General features: G+C 45.6%; 1 protein-coding gene across 1 annotated transcript in view; it reads right to left on the bottom strand.

Moving 5' to 3' along the window:
- Nucleotides 1-10,616: 10,616 nt before the first annotated feature.
- Nucleotides 10,617-22,199, bottom strand: part of LOC132569853 (neurotrypsin-like) — a 48,561-nt gene continuing 36,978 nt past the window's right edge. The window contains exons 12-15 of the mRNA XM_060236285.1: nucleotides 21,003-21,081; nucleotides 18,955-19,077; nucleotides 16,437-16,717; nucleotides 10,617-10,927 (exon numbers count right to left, since the gene is read on the bottom strand). Coding sequence (XP_060092268.1) covers nucleotides 10,617-10,927; nucleotides 16,437-16,717; nucleotides 18,955-19,077; nucleotides 21,003-21,081 — 794 coding nt within the window. The remainder of the gene's footprint in view (nucleotides 10,928-16,436; nucleotides 16,718-18,954; nucleotides 19,078-21,002; nucleotides 21,082-22,199) is intronic.

Genomic DNA, 22,199 nt, shown 5'->3' with positions numbered 1-22,199 from the left:
GATTAAACTTCTCAAGAGATATTCTTGTTCAGTTCTCAAACTCAAGAATTAAAGACTTGGTCCTTCATAAGGCAAGACAAGGGGATGGTTGTCATTTAAGGGAAAACGAATTTTATTTCTTTTAGACTTATCTCCTGAAACTCTTGAGAAAAGGAAAAATCTAAAAATTATTACAAGCAAGCTCCATGCAAATAACATCCGTTTTAGATGGAGCCCAGCCTCTGACGTCCTGCTGTTTAAAAATGGCGCCTTGTTCAAAGCTTACGACGCGAAATCGGGACTAGCCTTAATGGATGCCCTTGCCTTAAAGCTCACACCGGAAGAGGAGGAAGAATTGGGAAAGCTCTTTCCACCGTTAGAAAATCAATTGTCTACAGAAGAAGGAGCCTCATAGACACTTAATAGTTTAAGCATTATTGAACTATGTGCAAAACGCTAATAGGATTTTGAATGCTTATAATCTTTTGTATAAAAAAAAATTGGGGGGGGGAGTGGGAAGTCCTATTGTTGTTCTCTGGTTAAAGCAATGGTTTAAGTAAAGCATGATTTCAGTATATAATGATATTAGAAACATGATCATCTACTACGTTAAAATCTAGAAACCAATGTGGTTATTTTTATGGTTTATATTTTGGTAGTTAGCTTGAACACTAAGAAGGGGGGGGGAGTTAGGAAGGAAGGTTAAAAGTAAGACATTTTCTGTTTAATATTTAGTGATCCTATCTCTCCCTAAAGTCTTCAAATACTAAATGAGCCTGAGTGCTACTTGAATTTGGAAACATTGAATATCTCTTGGCTTGGGTTTTTTTAAAAAAAATCTAAGTTATTTATATATTATAAATGAAATCTATAGCTAAACTAATTAATTTTTAGTGCAAATCAATTTATTTTACTCCTGTTTTTAAAATCTTAATACTCCTTATAGAACATTAATTTTTAAATCACTATTAATACATTTGATGAATCCTTTCTTTCCTAGTGACTATGGTAATGATTGACAAGTTGTTTAGCTCATAGTCCTATAGCTAAACTAATTAATTTTTAGTACAAATCAATTTATTTTACTCCTGTTTTTAAAATCTTAATACTCCTTATAGAACATTACTTTTTAAATCACTATTAATACCCTTGATGAATCCTTTCTTTTCTACTGACTGTGGTAATGGTTGACAAGTTGTTTAGCTCATAGTCATTCCTTTTTTAGCTGGGCTATTTACTCAATCAATTCATGTCGCTTACCCATCTCCTATTGGAAAAGAGATCAAACTTACTAATGGTGCATGACGACTGCAGGCATTGTGTTTATACTAAGTTTAGAATTATTTTAACTAGTATTCTAATTTTATGATCTGCAAATGACTTTCTTAAGGAGTTCTTATTGTTAAAATACGTTGGGGAAGGAGGGGGCTCTGGAGGTTCAGTATTGTGTTTAAAGTTTTAGCCCCCTTAGAAGTGTTAAGTGAGTTTCCATTTAGGGAAACCTAAGGTTTGTTCCCTAGTTTCCTATTTGTTAGGAAGCGGTGAAACTTTACCCAGAGTTGGGTACTAAGTTGGAGTAATTTTGTCTTGTGTATTTTTTTTCTTTTTTTGTCTGTTGTGTTCCTTTTGACCTATTGTTGTAAGTGTCTTTGCCTAGCTCACTCTCTTACTTAATCTGCAATTTGTAAAACCTCATTTGGTGACTACTATAGGGTTAACCAGCTGTTACTGTTGTGCCTGTCCTAACTTACATTTTTTACTAGTAAAAATTGTTTAGGTGGTTATATACTTTACAGCCTATTGACTCCTAACTACAGTGTTTATGATGACTAATAATTTAAAATTCTTTTTTTTTATTGCCATCTGACAGCAATGCTGCCCCTGTGGATTTATTTTATTTTATTTTCACAAAAAAGAATTTTATTTACAACAACAAAAGACAAAAAACAAATAAACAATTAAACAACAACAACAAAAAGAAAAGCATTATTGATAAACCTATATACATTTATCTAATGGAGCGAAATTACTGAGACTAATACAAGTAATGTTATTCTATCCATTCAAATCCCAATTGTTTGGCCCATTCATACATTGGATACCAAGTTTTCTTACACTCTTCCAAATTACCATCTTTCAACCTATAAGTTAACGTATCCATTTCTGCAGCATCAAGAAGGTTAAACATAAACTCCCTTTTAGTCGGTATCTGAGACGTTTTCCAATATTTGGCAAATAGAATCCTCGCTACTGTAATAATGTGGTCAAAACAGCGTGGCGCCATCTAAGAATTCAAATCCCCTTGGATCTATCTAACCTATTTGATGTTAATTTCAAGCAGTTATTTAAAACAACTAAAATAAACCTGAACACATGGATGAAGCTTCAATTCAACTTGCTGGAAAAGGTTGACCTCCTGAAAACCTTTATTTTGCCCAAGTTTCTCTTTTTATTTCAGAACCTCCCGATTTTCATCCCAAGAGGTGACATGAAATCATGGCAAAAATGTATATCATCTTTTCTATGGATGAATAAGAAACCAAGAATTTCGTACCACTTGCTTTCCAAACCCAGCGCCAAAGGGGGTATAGGTGCACCGATCCTGGAAAAATACTACTTAGCGGCCCAACTACAAAATATTTTATTATATGCTAGTAAGGATTGCTCCCTACCCTGGCTGCAAGTTGAGGCAGCAAGTATCTCACCCATCAGTCTTAATGAGTTTGTTTGGGTTAGTGCAACAGATAGAAGAAAGACTAAAATAAATAATCCCTTCATACAGTGTACTCTAGAGATCTGGGACAAATATAGATCTTCGGTAGTCCGGCCTTCAATACCAATTATGGCCTTTTCTGGGACAACCCTGGTTTCCCCCAGGTGCATCTAAAGCGAACTTTAATATTGGAGGCGTGAGAAAATTCTTAGAATTTCGGATATTAGCTCGAAAGGGAAAATACTTACCCGTAGCCAACTGGAGACTAAATTCAAAGTGGTAGTTCCCTGGTATGAATACCACCAATTGCATGATGCTTTATATAGTGTAATTCCTGTGATGCAAACTATCAATCAATTGAATGCCTTTGAGAAATTAATATATGAGGAAAGTTTGAGTATGAGAGGGTTAATATCTAAATTGTATTGTTTGTTGAATCAAAAAAGCTGGTCGCAAACTACATCCCAACAAAATGCATGGGTCAAAGACTGTAAGGTGCAGTGGTCGGAGGAGCAATGGAATGTAATTTGGTCATCACCTATTTGTAAATCTAGATGTACGAACTTTAAGTTATTACAATAGAAGTTAATTTCAAGATGGTACCTAACTCCACAAACTTTAAGTTATGCACAGAAAAATATTAGTCCGTTTTAGGGTGGCCATAATATCTGCAGGCCAGCCAGGGACACCTTGAGGGGGGGAATGATGTGTGCGCACGTGCACCGCCGGAAACAGGAAGTGACGTCACTTCCGGTGACAGCACGCCACCGCCGGAAACAGGAAGTGACATCACTTCCTGTGACATCATTTCCCCCGCGCCACCTGCCGTAAGCAGGAAGTGACAACACTTCCTGTGACATCATTTCCCCCAAATGACATCATTTCCCCCAAATGCCACTGCCAGAAACAGGAAGTGACTTCACAGCACTTCCTGTGACGTCCCCAAAAATCCCCCCCCAAAATCCCCCAAATATCACTGTAGGAGGGCACTAGAGCAGAGACACTGTACACATCTTGTAGAGAAAGAAGTACTTTTCTTCCTTTCTCAATGGACACTCAATTAAATTGCTGAGCAACGGATAAACAGAAGTTCTTCTTCACTCAAAAGGTGATTAACACATGGAATTCACTGCCACAGGAGGTGGTAGCAGCAACAAGCACAGACAGCTTCAAGAGGGGATTGGATAAACATATGGCGCAGAGGTCCATCAGTGGCTATTAGCCACAAGGTATAGATGGAACTCTCTGTCTGGGGCAAGTGATGCTCTGTATTTTTGGTGCTTGGTGGGGGGCAACAGTGGGAGGGCTTCTAGTGTCCTGGCCCCACTACTGGACCTCCTGATAGCCCCTAGTTTTTGGGCCACTGTGTTTTTGCGCCACCTTCATCACTTTCGGGGTGTGGATCCCCCAGTGGGGTGGGCTCCCGACTCCCTCCGCCGGCTGTTTCTGATAGCTCTGCGCCCCCTCTTTCATTTGATATGTGTCCTGTGCGGGTGCCACCCTCCCGCCGGGAGATGCCGCAAAATGAGCCCCCTTGAGGCTTATGGCGGCAGGGCTCGGGGGAAGTGAGCTAGACTGCTGTTCTTTTGAGGGGTTATAGAGTGTTTCGAGTCCGTCCCTGTGGCATCGGTCCCATCGTTGTGGGACCCAGGGGGCCGGCGCAGCGGCCCGCTGAAGCAGCCTGTCGGTCACTTCCGGGTTCCTGTCCTGCATCTCGACCTGTGTTATTAGTGACAGGCTGCTTCGGCAGGCCACTGCGCCGGCCCCCTGGGTCCCACAATGATGGGACCGATGCCACAGGGACGGGCTCGAAAAACTCTATAACCCCTCAAAAGAACAGCAGTCTAGCTCGCTTCCCCCAAGCCCTGCCGCCATAAGCCTCAAGGGGGCTCATTTTGCGGCATCTCCCGGCAGAAGGGTGGCACCCGCACGGGACACATATCAAATGAAAGAGGGGGGCGCAGGGCTATCAGAAACAGCTGTCGGAGGGAGTCGGGAGCCCACCCCACTGGGGGATCCACACCCCGAAAGTGATGAAGGTGGCGCAAATAGAAGGAAGGAGGGAGGGAAGGAAGGAGGGAGGGAGGAAGAAAGGAAGGAGGGAGGAAGGAGGGAGGGAGGGAAGGAGGGAAGGGAGGAGGGAGGGAGGGAGAGGGAGGAAGGAGGGAGGAAGGGAGGGAGGAGGAAGGAAGGAAGGAGGGAAGGAAGGGAGGAGGGAGGGAAGGAAGGAAGGAGGGAGGGAAGGAGGGAGGAAGGAAGAAAGGAAGGAAGGAGGAAGGAGGGAGGGAGGAGGGAAGGAGGGAAGGGAGGAAGGAGGGAGGGAGGAAGGGAAGGAAGGAAGGCTGGCCACCCCCTCCCGCCAGCCGCCCCCCCCGCTTTTGGCCCCCTCCCTCCCTGCCTGCCTCGGGGGGGGGGCTTACCTTCTCCCAGAGTGCGGGTGGCATCCTCCCCTCCGGGCGGGCTGGCCAAGAGGCGCAGCGGCGGCTGCTGCTGGTGGCGGCGCTGCTGGCGGGGCTGGCTGCGGCTGAGGAGGAGGCGGCCGAGCCCACCGACCCGGGGCCTCCCGCCATGCCGCCGCAGGCGCCACTGGCCCGCCTCCCGCTGGGCCTGCAGGGCGGGCGGGGCGGGGCGCCTCGGCCTCCTCGCCGCTCGGACCCCCTCCCCCCTCGGCGGGGAGGCCGCAGCCAGGCCGCCGGGCCTGCAGGGAGGGCGGGGCAGGGCGCCTCGGCCTCCTCGCCGCTCGGACCCCCCTCCCCCCTCGGCGGGGAGGCCGCAGCCAGGCCGCCGGGCCTGCAGGGAGGGCGGGGCAGGGCGCCTCGGCCTCCGAGCTTGAGCCGGTGGTTTGGCTGCGGCTGCCTCGCCGAGGGGGGAGGGGGTCCGAGGAAGGAGGGAGGAAGGAAGAAAGGAAGGAGGGAAGGAAGGAAGGAAGGAGGGAGGGAAGGAAGGGAGGAGGGAGGGAGGGAAGGAGGGAAGGGAGGAGGGAAGGAAGGAAGGAAGGAAGGAAGGAAGGAAGGAAGGAAGGAAGGAAGGAAGGAAGGAAGGAAGGAAGGAAGGAAGGAAGGAAGGAAGGAAGGAAGGAAGGCCAGCCGCCCCCTCCCGCCAGCCGCCCCCCCCCGCTTTCGGCTCCCTCCCTCCCTGCCTGCCTCAGGGGGGGGGGGCTTACCTTCCCCCAGGGCATGGGTGGCGGCCTCGGCCTCCCCTCCGGGCGGGCGGGCTGGCTAGGAGGCACAGCGGCGGCTGGTGGGGCTGGCGGCGGTTGAGGAGGAGGCGGCCAAGCCCACCGACCCGGGGCCTCCCGCTCCGGCCGCCACCATTGTCCCGCCACCAGCCTCCGCCACGCCGCCCACTCTCCTGGCCCTGCACATTGCGCAGAGCCGCGCGCACGCGCAGGGAGGAAGCTCCCAGCCTCCCCTCCAGACAAGCGCTCGCTCGCCGCCGCCTTTCCCGCCCGCGCGCTCGCTCGCCGGCTCCAGGAGCTGGCGAAACCAGGAGTTTTAATGGTCCCCGGATAGCCAGCCCGGGAGGCAGGAATTTGGGGGCGGCGGCGGGACTTTCCCGGGCAACCGGGACAATCTGGCCACCGGTTCCTTTATTCACTGTTGGTGGTCATGCCAAAAAATACAAGCATATTGGAATACCTTGATAACCACTATTGAAACAATTGTAAGGGAGACCATTTCTCGCACACCAGAAACAGTCCTGCTTAATCTAGGACTAAAAAACAATTTCCCCAAATTAAAGTTGGAACTTATCACTTTATTATTACTAGCAGGTAAAATGCTCCTAGCGAGGTACTGGAAAGCAACAAAAATACCGTCGCTAACGTCTTGGTTTCATAAAGCATGGGACATCATGATACAAGACAAGATTGCCTCCCTAAGGCGGGAGAACACTTTGTGGAGAAATGGTTTCCTTTTTTGAATTTTGTTAATAATAATGATACGAAGAAATGTAAAATGCCAAAGAAATATTTGAACTTTATTTTATATTGACAGGACTTAATATGGACTGCGAATGAGTGCAATTGGCGGTCCATCTAGGTACAAGAAAAGAGCTAGCCCCCCTTTTTCCCCCTCCCCTCCTCTCCCCCCCTTTTTCGTTTGTTTGTGTTTTTTTTTGTGTGTGTGTTGTTGCTTTGTTAATGTGTATATGTACTTTGGTTATTATCGTTCATTGATTGGTCAGGACAGTATTTACATGTTATCAGATTTATGCCTATGATACATAACTATAATATATATGCTAATTGTTGTTATTATAAAATAATAAACTTTAAGTTTTAAAAGAAAAACAACAGAAGCGGGGGGGGAGGGGGGCTTCCAGATAGCTTCACTCATCAAAACCAACAGGAAACTAAATGGGTAGAGAAGTCCTTGGAACAAGAAGGTACCAACAACAACGTCCAGTTCTAAAATGACAATGTGGGAGGGGTGTCTTCATAAACCTTCAACTCGCTGAAAAGGGTGACTATAGCCACCTGTTGCTTTAGAACAGGAGAGACTGACTTTCTCTCTCTCTTTCCTTCCTTCCTTCCCTTATTATTTTCTATTTATAACCCACCATTTCCTGAACTTACAATCATCATGGTGAAACAAAATTTGAGTCCAGTGGCTCCTTTAAGACCAACAAAGTTTTATTCCGGGTGTAAGTGCAAGCACATTCTTCAGATACAGTGAAATAGAATTTCTTCAACCATTACATATGGGGGGGGGGGGGCGGTTAGTTGCTAGGAAGGGCCAGTTAGAATCAATATGCAGACGTCCCTGGCTGATTATAGCTGGAATTGGATTAAGGCTGTTGGTAAGATCTGTGAATGGCAGTAAAAGAGCATACAAATACAAGTGCTAACAAACAGATGTGAGAACGAGGTTTGAGTCTAGTGGCATCTTCAAGACCAACAAAGTTCAGTTCTGGGTATAAGCGAGAACTGAGAGACTTCGCATGTGTAGATTCACACACCTTCAGATACACTGAAACAGATTTCCTCTAATATTACATATAGGTCATCATCATATTTACGTTCCTTTGAATAGCTGGAACATAAAAGAAACACACCACACTATCTTAATATAATTCATTTATTAACATATTTCATGGATACAGGCTTATCTTAAGAGGCCACCAAGAGGGCAGAATCAGACACATGTTTTGGCACTTAAGTAGCTGCAGGAGTCCATTTTAGAGGGAAAGGCGCAGCCATTAGAAGTTTGTCAGGCTGCAGTGCCCTGTAAACTGGGCAGAGCAAAATCCATCAGGGTGGAGCCAGAATGAGGAATCTGCGCCATCTGACAGGAGACACTTCCAAAGTTTGAAATGCACGTGGCCCGAAGAGCATCTGAATCCTCTACCAAGTTTGCTAAGGCGGCAGGCCGTGATCATTAGAGCATAACGCTGAGTTATGTGACACACTGCATTGCCACAGCTGCCTCCCCATTGCCACTGCATCTTTCTGTCATTGCTTGTTAAAAAGGCACATTGTTTAAAAGGTTTTAAGATGAGACTTTCTATTTACGTGTCCTTGGCTGAAATCCTAAGGTCACATTACTAGTAGAAAGCCTCAACGGTATTCAGTTTCAAGTAGCCCTCTGTAGGATGACTGTGGGTGCCATATTGCATTATCACTTTTTGTCCCTCGTGGCTGCCAAATTTTCTGTGTCCACATCAATTCACGCATGCATGTTCCCACCCTGCCTTATGGGAAGCATATTCTCTCCCTCCCTCCCGTTTCTGCAAACAAATCTTTGAGGGGTTTTTAATACTAGTAAAAGAGATGGCTTTTGGGGGGGTGGGGTTAGTACCCACTATTCCTGGCATTAATCACCCACATAGAAAATTAAAGGCAGCTGGGTTGTCCCAGTAGGCACATAAGTATTGTTGCACTGCATTGTGGGAGTTGTAGTTGTTTTTCTGGGGAAGGCCTGTTCTTTCCAAGGCCAATTGGATAGAGACCAAACAAGCATCAAACAACAATATCGAGAGGACCAAGGAAGGGGGCTCAAGTTGCATGCAAATAAGTTGACTGGTTCCAGCCAGCCATGACATTCATGTTGAAGTCCTCAGCATACAGCAGGAGTTTCCACATGGTGTCCTGCAGGTCTCGGAGGTGACTTCCGAGGCCTCCAGGCACCCAGAAGCCACGGCAGGAAAAGTCCTGTGTTCCCTTTGTCCAAAAGGTGCCCATGCCTGGAGGCAAGGCCTCCTCAGTGCTGGGAAGGATGGCAGATGCAGACCAAACGGCTTCATCATGGGCCAGACTCCCCAACCCGCTCTCGCCCGCTACTGAAGCCTCCAGGGACTGCGCAGGGGTCCTCTGCGCCTGGGGAGGGGGGTGGATTACTGCACACAAGGAGAAATGTGAGGAAAAGCCTTGCATTCACTGGCTGGCTGAGCAAATACTTGCCTGGCCCAACAACAGGGTACAATCAAGACTGGGTCATCAGGCCATGACGTTTGGACTGGGGGGACTCCATCCACAACTGGGCTGGGCACACACGCACACACCAAGGAGAGAGGTCACAGAGCAGGGGGAGAAGCACCTTCAGCCCTTGGGAGCCAGGAGGATTGCCCTGCTGGGGAGATGTGTGCAGAGTGGCCCATTGGCATTCAAGATTACAAATAGCAGCTCCTCAGTGCCCTCCCTCCCTCCTTCCTTCCTCCCTCCCTTCCTTCCTCCCTCCCTTCCTTCCTTCCTTCCTTCCTTCCTTCCTTCCTTCCTTCCTTCCTTCCTTCCTTCCTTCCTTCCAGAATAAACAGGTGGTTGCCTTTGGATCTAGTCATAAATCCCACGCTCTCTGGAAGGATATTTTTGCTTCCCTCCCTAAGGCGAACCTTATTCACACTGTGATGAGACAGTTCACATTCTGCCTTTAAAGTCTCTTGATATATGTAACACGACCAAGTGCTTTGCATCAAGATGTCTGCGCAGGAATGATGAGGGTTAGAAGAGATGCTGGTTGTACGAAAACAAATGAAATGTTGGGATGAGGTCAATGGAGATGGTGGACTGGCTGAGGTGGGGGGGGCAAGCTTATATCTGTCTCTTGACCAGTGGAAATGCTGAAAACATGACCACTGTTTAAAACCCCAAACTGTGATTGGAGCTTCCCAATGCACCACAGACCAATTGTTGTCCTGAGATGCTGATTTGCTTTTTGTCTTCCCAGAACTCAGCTTCCAGTTTTCAGAAAGCTGGTCTTGCCCATTCCAGCATCACTCCAATACATGGTTAGTACAAACTGCGCTTTCCAAACCGCTGATCACAAGCCGAGGTTTGGTGTTATGCCTGACCTGAGCCAATTTGACTAAAAAGAAACTATATATGGGGGGGATCTCTTTCCTACCCACCACTATTTATAGTTTCTTTTTAAGCCAATGGGAAAAAATAATGGTATTGGCTCAGTTCAGCATAACACCAAACCACGGCTTGTGATCAGCCAGCAAACCCAAACTGATTTGGTGATTTGGAAAGTGTGGTTTGGACTAGCTCTAGTTTGGTGTATTGTATGAGCCAGTGTAAAGAGTCCCAATTCATCTGAGTCACAGTAGTGCTGATTTCCATGCAAATGGATTATTGCTGATCTATTACCACAGTCATGAAAAGATGCCAAAGCTGGACTGTGGTGGAGTTCATAGCAAGACCTCAAGTCCTTATAGATCCTGAAGGAAGGTGCTGACTTCTGAGGAACCTGCACTGCTGTTTCTTCTTGCTTTTGGTCAAAGAAGACTGAACATGAATGTGAAGATATCAAGTGCAGCAAAGGTTTGAAGAGCACCTCAGTGGCCTGAAATCTATTCTGAGGGAGCGCAGAGATCTTCTTTGGTTCCAGTGGCAGTGGCAGCAGCAACCAAGGAAATGCCAGTGGTCTCTTCCACATTTTAGATTCAGTGAGGTGAAATTGGCAGGAACCCATCCTTGGCTTGGCTTTCACTTCAGCTTGGTCACCTTCTTGATCCATGTCACAAATTTGCTGACCTTTGTGTAAACCCCAGGGGAATCTTTTTGGCCGCACCCATAGCCCCAGGAAGTGACCCCCAGAATTACCCAGTGTCCCCTTGACCTTTGACACATCAGTGGCCCCCCACTGTCACCCTGGCAGCTGTCCACTCGGTTGTCTTCAGAAAGGTTCCCCGCACAGAGCATCCGGTTTGTGAACTTCTTTCCATAGCGGGCCTTGCAGACTCTCTGGGGGAGCAGGGGCACCAAGCCCTGGAGCAGGGTCCTCGAGTAGGATTTCCCTAGAAGAAGAAGAGGATGAGGAAGAAAAAGAAGACTACAGATTTATACCCCGCCCTTCTCTCGGAATCAGAGTGGTTTACAATCTCCTTTATCTTCCTCCCCCACAACAGACACCCTGGGAGGTAGGTGGGGCTGAGAGAGCCCTGACAAAAACTGCCCTTTCAAGGAGAGCTCTGCAAGAGCAATGGCTGACCCAAGGCCATTCCAGCAGCTGCAAGTGGAGAAGTGGGGAATCAAACCCAGTTCTCCCAGATAAGAGTCCGCACACTTAACCACTACACCAAACTGAAGAACAGCTCAAGGCACAGAAAAACTACCTTGCCCACCCACCAAGAAAAGACTACTTTCAAGAGTAGCTTTGTGTGGCTTTGCTCACTGTACTGGATTCTTCATCTGATGAAATGTGCTTAGAGAGCACACGAAAGCTTACATTCTAAATAAAACTAAGTTGGTTTTAAAGGTGCAACTTGACTCCTATTTTGTTCTACTACTTCATACCAACACGGCTGACTACTTGGATCTATCTATTTTCAAGAGGTTAAGGAAAGAGAAATCCCTTCTCTAGATGACGATCGTTGCTTTCTGTGGTGTGGCTTTTAAGGTCATCCTTTGGAGAATGTGCATTTTTAAGGTCTTCTTGGTTGTCAGCCACTTCTTGGTTGTCTAAACAACACTTAGTATAGTTCTATATAGTGAACCTGCCCAACCTAGGCTTCCCGGCCTCCCACTGCGGGTGGAGGTTCCCCCTGATTTGGGGCCCCCAACCCATCAGCCCAGAAGGGCTCCGTCATGCCCAACACGATGACATCGCCCAGAAGTGACGTCATCGCACCGGGCATGTTGTGCGGGGGGTTCTCTAGCACAGGGGTGGCCAAATTTGCTTAATGTAAGAGCCACACAGAATAAACATCAGATGTTTGGGAGCCACAAGACATGAATGTCAGATGCCTAAGAGCTGCAAGGAAGGAAGGAAAGCCAAGAGTTGAGGGACGAGAGGTGTAAAGAAAGCAACTTTAAATGCATTCTTCAAGCTGCCAGCTGGCTTGGCTAGGAGAAGTGATTTAAGGAGACAAATGACGTCTTCAGGCTTGCCGATGGAGTGGTGGGGGCTTTGAGAGCCACACAATGTGTGTGGAAGAGCCACATCTGGCTCCCAAGCCATAGTTTGGCCACCCCTGCTCTAGCGATTTGGGTAGTTTTTGCCCAGATTGCTAGAGCATGCCCATACAATGTGCCTGATGTGATGATGTCACTACTGGGTGACGTCATTGCACCAGGCACATCTGGTGCATGAGAAACTTCCCCCCGCTGGGAGCCATTCTTTCCAAATTGACTAAAAAGAGACTATATATTGCGGGGGGGGGGGGATCTCTTTCCTACCCACCACCAGGGCTTCTTTTGAGCAGGAACACACAGGAACGCAGTTCCGGCAGGCTTGGTGTCAAGGGGTGTGGCCTAATATGCAAATGAGCTCCTGTTTGGCTTATTTCCCTTCAAAAAAGCCATGCGAAACATCTGTCAAAAGTTTCATTTTGATCCTTCGTTTCTTCCCAGCCCACACAAATTCTGAAATTTTTCTTCGCCATTTGTCAAATTGTTTACTATCTTTCACAATGGGAATAGTTTGAAACAAATACATTATTCTTTGTAGAATATTCATTTTAATTGCAGCTATTCTACCCAGCAATGACAAATTAAGTTTATTCCATTTTAACATATCTTCATCCATTTTACGCCATAGCTTCTCATAATTATTTTTAAACAGATCAATATTCTTCATTGTTATCTCCACACCCAAATACTTTACCTTGGAGGTAACTTCACAGCCCGTTAGTCTCTGTAATTCTTGTTGCTTATTTATTTGCATATTTTTATATAGAAATTTTGATTTTTCTTTATTAATACAAAATCCTGCCAACTCCCCATATTCTTGTATTTTAGTTAACAACAAAGGTGTAACTTGTATGGGGTTTTCATTTATAAACATTATATCATCTGCAAATGCTCTGTATTTGTAGGTAAATCCTTTTATTTTTAATCCTTCTATTTCTTTATCTTCTTGGATCTGCATCAACAATATTTCAAGAGTCATTATAAACAACAATGGGGAAACCGGACAACCTTGTCTTGTACCTTTGCTAATTATCATATCTTCTGTAAGATCTGCATTTATACATAGCCTTGCACGTTGTTCAGTGTAATTGCGTTTATCATTCTTATAAAGCTTTCCCCCCAGCTCCATTTTCTCCATTACTGCAAACATAAAGTCCCAGTTTAAATTGTCAAATGCTTTCTCTGCATCCGCAAAGAATAATGCTACTTCCTTTTCTGGATGTCTTTCATGATATTCTATAATATTTACAACAGTTCTAATATTGTCTCTTATTTGCCTTTTGGGAAGAAACCCCGCTTGATCTTCCTTTATAAAATTTATCAAATGTTGTTTAAGCCGTTCTGGCAAGATTCTTGTATATATTTTATAGTCATTGTTTAATAACGAAATTGGTCTGTAATTTTTAACATTCGTGACATCTCTATCTTCCTTTGGTATCAACGAAATAACAGCTTCCTTCCATGTGTTTGGTATTTTCACTTTCATTCTTATCATGTTCATCAACTTTCATTCTTATCATGTTCATCAACTTCTGCAATTTCGGTATTAACTCATCTTTTAGCCAAGGTAAATCTCCTCAAAGTTTTCTGTGCATATCTTGGACTAATCTCTAACTGAGAAAAGTAGGCAGTAGGCATTAATTTTCCTTCCACTACCCCGAACAGAAGTTCCAGCCTGCTCCCATTATGAGAAGCAGCTCAGCTCGGCATTTTCCTTCCCCAGAAGTCAGATGCAAAAGAGAGAGGTGGATTTCAACTACCGAATTTAAAATTATATCAGGAAGCAATTTGTTTAGTATGGATAAAAGAATGAATAACGCTATTAAACAAAAAACTCTTAGTGCTGGAAGGTCATGGAAATAAATTTGGCTGGCACGCGTATTTGTATTATGGAAAAAAGAAGATGGACGATTTTTTCTCTCACCATTATTTAAGAAATAATTTGCTAAATACATGGATTAAATATAAGAAATATGGAGATGAGAGAAGACCGTTATGGATAGTGCCAGCTGAAGTAATAAAAATAATGGCTGAGATAGGTGAAGAAAAGTGGTTGTCATATAATCAATTATTAAAAATACAAAGTGGCAAAATAGAATTGAAAACTGCTGAAGAGCTGAATAATAAATATGATTGGTTCCAAATGCAACTCATAAAGAGCTTGGTGGAAAATGATAGTAAAACTGAAGGAATAAGAAAAGAGCAAACAGAAATGGAAAAAGTTCTGCTTGGAGACAACGAAAAATTAATTTCAAAAATATATAAATTACTTTTAAAATGGTCTACGGAGGATGAAGTAGTGAAATCTCAAATGATTAAATGGGCAATTAATGTACATAAAGAAATACAGATGGAAACTTGGGAATACTTGTGGAAGAATTCTATGAAGCTTTCGATGTGTCATAGTATTAAAGAAAACTGTTTTAAAATGATGTATAGATGGTATATGACTCCTAAAAAATTGGCAAAGATGAACAATAAGATGCCAGATGTTGGAAATGTAAAAAACATGAAGATTCTTTCTACCATATGCGGTGGACTTGTGAAAGAGCAAAAAAGTATTGGCAGATGAGTTAGCGAGAAATTTCTAAGATCTTGGGATATGAATTTAAGAAAGTTGCAGAGACTTTTCTGTTGGGATTACAAATGGAAAAATTTCCAAAAGAAGATAGAACTATAATTTGGTACTTGCTTTCAGCTGCTAGGACATTATATGCGCAATGATGGAAGCAAGAAAAAATACCAGAGAAATGGGATTGGATTATAAAAGTTATGACATAGAGTGAAATGGATAAATTAACAAGAATATTAAGAGACTATGATTTAGAAATTTTTAAGACGGAGTGGAAAAAGTTTAGAAGATATGTAGAAAAAGAGTGGAAAATAAAAGGACATTGGACAATTTTTGACAATGATTAAGTTTTAGAAAGAATATAATTTTTTTAATAGTTAACGGTAACTTTAAATATTAGCATTTTAAGTAAATAACACCGGTGGGGGTCAGGTAACGGGGGGAGGGGTGGGTAGAAAGTAATATATGGGATAGATAAAAAGTTATTTAAAATGTAAGAAATAGATTTATTACCATATGTTACCAATAAAATTGTTTTAAACCGGAAAAAGCCATGTGAAACAATGGTGATGTTGGAGGTGTGGTCTAATATGCAAATGAGTTCCTGCTGGGCTTTTTTTTCTACGAAAAAGCTCGGCCCACCAATATTTATAGTTTCTTTTTAAGCAAAATGGGAAAAAAGAATGGTATTGGCTCAGTTCAGACATAACACCAAACCACGGCTTGTGATCAGCCAGCAAACCTGAACTGAATTTGGTGATTTGGAAAGCGCGGTTTGGACTAGCTCCAGTTTGGTGTATTGTATGATCCAGCGTAAAGAGTCCCAGTTCATCTGAGTCACGGCAGTGCCGATTTCCATGCAAATGGATTATTGCTGACACATTCGAAGACATTTCGTTTTACCACCATCATGAAATGTATAAAGCTGCCAAAGCTGGATGGCAACCCAATCCCAACCAGAACAGTCCTCTTCAGATAAGCTGTTTTGGGGGCCCCTCGGATGGATGGCCACTCAGGAGAATAGGGCCTTCTCGGTCTTGGTTTCCAGATGATCAGAGAGACTTGCCTGTCCCTTTCTGTCGCCATCTTCCACTATCATGTGAAGAACTTTTTGTTTCGTGTGGTGTTTCCTCAGTAATCCTACCTTCCTGCCCAATGTTTTAATGGTGGTTTTGTTGTTGTTGTTTTTGCATTTATTTTTAGTTCTGGTTTAATTATTGTGATTATTTGTTGGCTGGGGTTGGTTTTAATGGTTTTTAAGACATGTCTTGTGGCTCTCAAACATCTGATATTTATTCTATGGAGCTCTGACGTTAAGCAAGTTTGGTCACCCCTGGTCTATGCTTTTAACCTGAAACCTTATTGGCCTTTTCGTCTATTACAGCCAGTGTCCTAAAAGATCCGTTTGGTGATCCAGTTTCAGTCTGGTGTAGTGGTGAAGTGCATGGACTCTTATATAAGAGAACCGAATTTGATTCCCCACTCCTCCACTTGCATCTGCTGGCATGGCCTTGGGTCAGTCATAGCTCTTGGAGGAGTTGTCCTTGAAAGGGCAGCTTCTGGGAGAGCTCTCTCAGCCCCACCTACCTCACAGGGTGTCTGTTGTGGGTGGAGAAGATAAAGGAGATTGTAAGCCGCTCTGAAACTCTGATTCAGAGAGAAGGGAGAGGTATAGATCTGCAGTCTTCTTCTTCATCATCATGCAGGGCTGTCTCCCTAAAGGCCTGGCCTCTCAACTCCTATGAAGACTCACTTCTGCAAGGGTTGTTCTTCCTCCACGAGAGATCATGACACAACCCCCACCCCCATCCCCGGCCACTCACCTGTGTCTCCCCAGCCAGATATGATGCAGGCCTGTCTGTCAACGGCCGACTTCTCGTTCCTGCTGGGCAGACAGATAGGAAGGACATGATGGCTGAAGGAGAGGCAGCGGCCATCTTTCCCCCGAATCCTGACCAGGGCAATGTCGTTGTCGTTGCTGCTCGACTGGTAGTTCCTGTGGAGGACAATCTTCTCCACGGGCAGCTCTCTCTCCAACTCATCCCTCACACCAGTATGGTAGTCCCCCACCCGCAGCAGGTAACGCCTCACGTCGACCCCGAACCTGTTCACGAGGGAGAAGTCAGCCCATTATTTCTAACCACACAGGCCCTCCCTCCCTAGCAACACACGGTTATGCCGCTCTACCTCCAAGGAACTCAGAGCGGCAAATCTGCTTCCCCTTCCCAATTTTATCCTCACAATCATTCTTGCTGAGGTAAATCAGGCTTAGAGGGGAGGGGGTAGCTGGCCAAAGGTCACCCGGTCAGCTTCATGGCTAAGGGGGAATCTGAAGTTGGTTTCCCCCACTGGAGCTCAGCAGCACTATGTCCACAGCATCATAAGAACATAAGAGAAGCCATGTTGGATCAGGCCAACGGCCCATCCAGTCCAACACTCTGTGTCACACAGTGGCCAAAAATTTTATATATACACACACACTGTGGCTAATAGCCACTGATGGACCTGTGCTCCATATTTTTATCTAAACCCCTCTTGAAGGTGGCCATGCTTGTGGCCGCCACCACCTCCTGTGGCAGTGAATTCCACATGTTAATCACCCTTTGGGTGAAGAAGTACTTCCTTTTATCCGTTTTAACCTGTCTGCTCAGCAATTTCATCGAATGCCCACGAGTTCTTGTATTGTGAGAAAGGGAGAAAAGTACTTCTTTCTCTACTTTCTTCATCCCATGCATTATCTTGTAAACCTCTATCATGTCACCCCGCAGTCGACGTTTCTCCAAGCTAAAGAGTCCCAAGTGTTTCAACCTTTCTTCATAGGGAAAGTGTTCCAGCCCTTTAATCATTCTAGTTGCCCTTTTCTGGACTTTCTCCAATGCTATAATATCCTTTTTGAGGTGCGGCGACCAGAACTGCACACAGTACTCCAAATGAGACCGCACCATTGATTTATACAGGGGCATTATGATACTGGCTGATTTGTTTTCAATTCCCTTCCTAATAATTCCCAGCAAACGCACACTGTCTTGATATTTTCAGTGAGTTATCTACCATGACCCCAAAATCTCTCTCTTGGTCAGTCTCTGCCAGTTCACACCCCATCAACTTGTATTTGTAGCTGGGATTCTTGGCCCCAATGTGCATTACTTTGCACTTGGCCACATTGAACCACATCTGCCACGTTGACGCCCACTCACCCAGCCTCAACAGATCCCTTTGGAGTTCCTCACAATCCTCTCTGGTTCTCACCACCCTGAACAATTTAGTGTCATCCGCAAACTTGGCCACTTCACTGCTCACTTCCAACTCTAAATCATTTATGAACAAGTTAAAGAGCATGGGACCCAGTACCGAGCCCTGCGGCACCCCACTGCTTACCGTCCTCCACTGCGAAGACTGCCCATTTATACTCACTCTCTGCTTCCTATTACTCAGCCAGTTTTTGATCCACAAGTGGACCTGTCCTTTTACTCCATGACTCTCAAGCTTTCTAAGGAGCCTTTGATGAGGAACTTTATCAAAAGCTTTCTGGAAGTCAAGGTAAACAACATCTATCGGGTCTCCTTTGTCCACATGTTTGTTTACCCCCTCAAAGAAATGCAACAGGTTAGTGAGGCAAGATCTTCCCTTGCAGAACCCATGCTGAGTCTTCCTCAATAACCCGTGTTCATCAATGTGCCTACTCATTCTGTCCTTGACAATGGTTTCTACCAACTTTCCCGGTATTGAAGTCAGACTGACTGGCCTGTCACCACCATCATCGTCACCACCACCACACTGGCTTTTGGTAACAGGAGTTCCTGTTACAAAAAAAACCCTGGAACAAAATAATAAAGGTCCCCTCTGTGCAAGCACCAGGCGTGTCCGAATCTGGAGTGACGTCGCATCACGACATTTTCAAAGCAGACTTTTTACAGGGTGGTTTGCCATTGCCTTCCCCAGTCATCTCCACTTTCCCCCCAGCAAGCTGGGGACTCATTTTACCGTCCTCAGAGGGAGGGAAGGCTGAGTCAACCTTGAGCCGGCTACCTGAACCCAGCTTCCATCAGGATTGAACTCAGGTCGGGAGCAGAGAGTTTGGACTGCAGTACTGCAGCTTTTACCACTCTGCGCCACAGGGCTTTTAGGAACAAAACAATCATCACACCTTAACTGATCACCAGTTCCCCTGGAGAAAAGGGCTGCTTTGAAGGGTGGACTCTGTGGCATTACATACCCTGCTGAGGCCCCTCCCCTTGCCTGAGCTCCCCCCCCCCCAAAGTCTCCAGGTATTTCCCGACCCAGAGCTGGCAACCCTCTGCCTCACCATTCTGCCCTTTAACTGCTCTTTTGTTCAGTTACCTTTTGAAGCAGTGTGCTGCCGTCACCACCCAGCAGTTGCTGATCAGGGTGGCTCCACACAGCAGACGCGCATCCCTGTGAAAGCCCTTCAGCCTCAGGGAGACCTGCCACGGCCAGCCGCCTCTGAAAGAGAGAGCGAGAAGCCCTGCATTCAAGAGTCAAAACTCCCTTTGCCGTGTGATACAGAGATCACATACAAATCCTTTAAATTTGTTAAAGCGTCACTCTTTTTATGGACAATAATCATCTTGATCCCCAAAAGTAAGACTTTGGCAAGCAGGGGTGGAATTCTAGCAGGAGCTTTTTTGCGTATTAGGCCTGATGTAGCCAATCCTCCAAGAGCTTACAAAAAAGAGCCTTGTAAGCTCTTGGAGGATTGGCTACATCAGAGGGGTGTAGCCTAATATGCAAAGGAGCTCCTGTTAGAATTCCACCCTTGCTGGCAAGCAGAGCAAAAAGTCCCCTCGGTGTCTCTGATTGCCATGTGAACTACAGGTCATTAAAGAGTAGTTGAAATAATGGTACGACAAATGGGCAAACATCAGGCAAATGAAACAAAACCCCCGTGGCACCTGGCAAACTAGCGACATTAACTTTGGCCACCAGATTTCTGGTTTATTTGTCTTGAAAAGACTGGCACAGCTATTCCTTTGCAATCTATGTTCAGTTATAAACAAATGCTAGTTGGTTCGCTCATTATTCAGTCCTGGCTGTCAAGCATGGTTGAATATATTGTCAAGTGATTGTTTTAGGGTCCTGCCTAAATCTGATCTGTGAATTGTCATGGAGGATCCAAGTCTATTTGTTTGTTATTCGTTCCCTTTCCTGCTTTATGGCTGTTAATTTAGAGTAGTGTGAAGGGAACGAAGTAATCAGCACCTTCCCATATATCCTCCGGAGGGAGGATGAGACATCTGGCGAAAGCAAGGACAAAGTTCTGATAAATGTCCTGGGAAAGTAGACAGTTTGATAGTTTAGGTGTGAACGCTTCCCCGCAGCCCCCACCCTTGGAATCCCTTTGAAGTATGCCTTAAAAGTATTGTATCAATGTATCAGTTTCATTACTCTCAAGAAATGGCTTCCGCTAAAGTATCGGTCTATCAATAAACGTAGTCTTTGTATCAGCTTCGACTCGTCATTAAACCCGCATGCTTGACACTGGCAAAAAAGAGGCCAGAGACAGGCTGGGAGCAGCCCCACAGGATTAGGCAGACGCAGGGTGGGGCAATGTGTAAACAAGGAGACCTTTAGAAGGAAAAGTGCAACTCCCCAAAAGGGAGTGGGCTTGGGGGGCAGGGATAAGGGAAGGCTCCAGCATCACCTGAGCTGTGATGTCACTTCTGGGAATAAACAGAGGTGACGTTTCATCACTCCTCATGATTCTGAGAGCAATATGATGTCACTTCTGGGTTTTCCTGGGAAATTTCATCACACTGTACACAACATCCTTTTTTAAAAATAGTGGGTTTTTTCCACTTTCCATGGCTCCCAGAGGCAGCGGGCAAAAGGAGTTGCTGGCAGGAGGTCTTCATCCCCTGCCCCCCATGGGAGACCTGGTGAGCCTCTGCTCAAGAGCCAATGTGGTGTAGTGGTGAAGTGTGAGGACTCTTATCTGGAAGAACCGGGTTTGATTCCCCACTTCTCCACTTGCAGCTGCTGGAATGGCCTTGGGTCAGCCATAGCTCTGGCAGAGGTTGTCCTTAAAAGGGCAGCTGCTGTGAGAGCCCTCTCAGCCCCACCCACCTCACAGGGTGTCTGTTGCGGAGGAGATTGTAAGCTGCTCTGAGTCTCTGATTGAGAGAGAAGGGCGGGGCATAAATCTGCAATTCTTCTTCTTCTTCTCCTTCCCAGAGCTGGAGAGGTTCCAAAGCAGAAGAGATGCTTCATGAGCTGAGAGCTGGCAGTTTTCCAGCAGGCCCACCAGCCTCTGAGTCAGGAAGCAGGCTTCTGAAGAGGAAGTACCCTTGGGGGTAGCCTAGCAACGAGGACATGCTAAGCCCCGGTCACCACTGCTCTGCTGTCTGGGCTGCAAGAGGCAAGGGAGGTACCTGAGTGACTTCTTTCCACCAATGATCCTTTTTTGGCGGTGGTGACGCAAGCGCAGGCCACACGTGCCAAAGACTGAACCTGTTGAGAAAGGGAAACTAGTTACGCACCAAGGCCATCGCCAGTTAGCACTTCCTCATGAAGACAATAACTGCTTCTAGATGATCTTTGAACGATCCTGGTCTTCATGATGGAAATGGTCTATAAATGCCTCATGAACTGGGGACAAGGAGAATATGGAATAAATAGGATGCTTCTCAGGTGGTGGTGGGCTCTCCTTCCCTGAAGGTTTTGAAACAGAGGCTAGATGGCCATCTGACAGCAATGCGGATCCTGTGAATTTAGGGGGGAGGTGTTTGTGGGTTTCCTGCATTGTGCAGGGGGTTGGACTAGATGACCCTGGAGGTTCCTTCTAACTCTATGATTCTGCCAGCATCATATTCAGGCTTGGTGGAGTTTGACTCACTGAGAAACATTCAGAGAAATGTAGGGCATTAAACAGAATAAGCTTGACTTTTTGATGCCTTGTTAACACTCGGTTATCTTCACCGGATCAGACCAATGAGGGTCCACCTCCTTCAGCATCTTTTCTCACATGGTGTCTACCCAGTTGCTGCTGATGACCAACAAACAGGTCAAGGCCTTTCCCCAGTGTTGCCACCTTGCACTGGTACTTACTGCCTCAAATGGTGGAGGTTCCCTTAATCACCCTGGCTAGGAGCCACAAGTAGATAGATAGGGATGGACACTGTTGGAACCGAATCACATTTTCCCAGTTTGTGCCCATCACTGAGTAAAGAATTATTATTCTGTCCATCCTGTATCTACTTCCCATCAACTTAATTGAATGACCTCCATTTCTAGAGGGAGAAAAAGTTCTTTTGCCAACTCCCTCTACCCCATTAATAATTTAATAAATCCTAATCTTGTTCCCTCTTAGTTATCTCTTTTCTAAACTGCAAAGTCCCAGACTCTTCAGCCTTTCTTCTTTGAGAAGGTGCGCTAGCCTTGGTTGCCTTCTTCTGTATTTTTTCCAACTTTGCAATGTCTTACTTGAGATAAGGCAATCAGAACTGCATGTGGTATTCCAAATGAGGCTGCATGGTAGATCAGGGGTGTCAAAAATGCGGCCTGGGGGCCAAATCAGGCCCCCAGAGGGCTCCTATCAGGCCCCTGAGCAACTGGTTGTCATCTGCTTC

The sequence above is a fragment of the Heteronotia binoei genome, chromosome 4 (genome assembly GCF_032191835.1).
Source record: "Heteronotia binoei isolate CCM8104 ecotype False Entrance Well chromosome 4, APGP_CSIRO_Hbin_v1, whole genome shotgun sequence".
NCBI lineage: Eukaryota > Metazoa > Chordata > Lepidosauria > Squamata > Gekkonidae > Heteronotia > Heteronotia binoei.
This window is presented reverse-complemented; position numbering and strand designations above follow the sequence as displayed.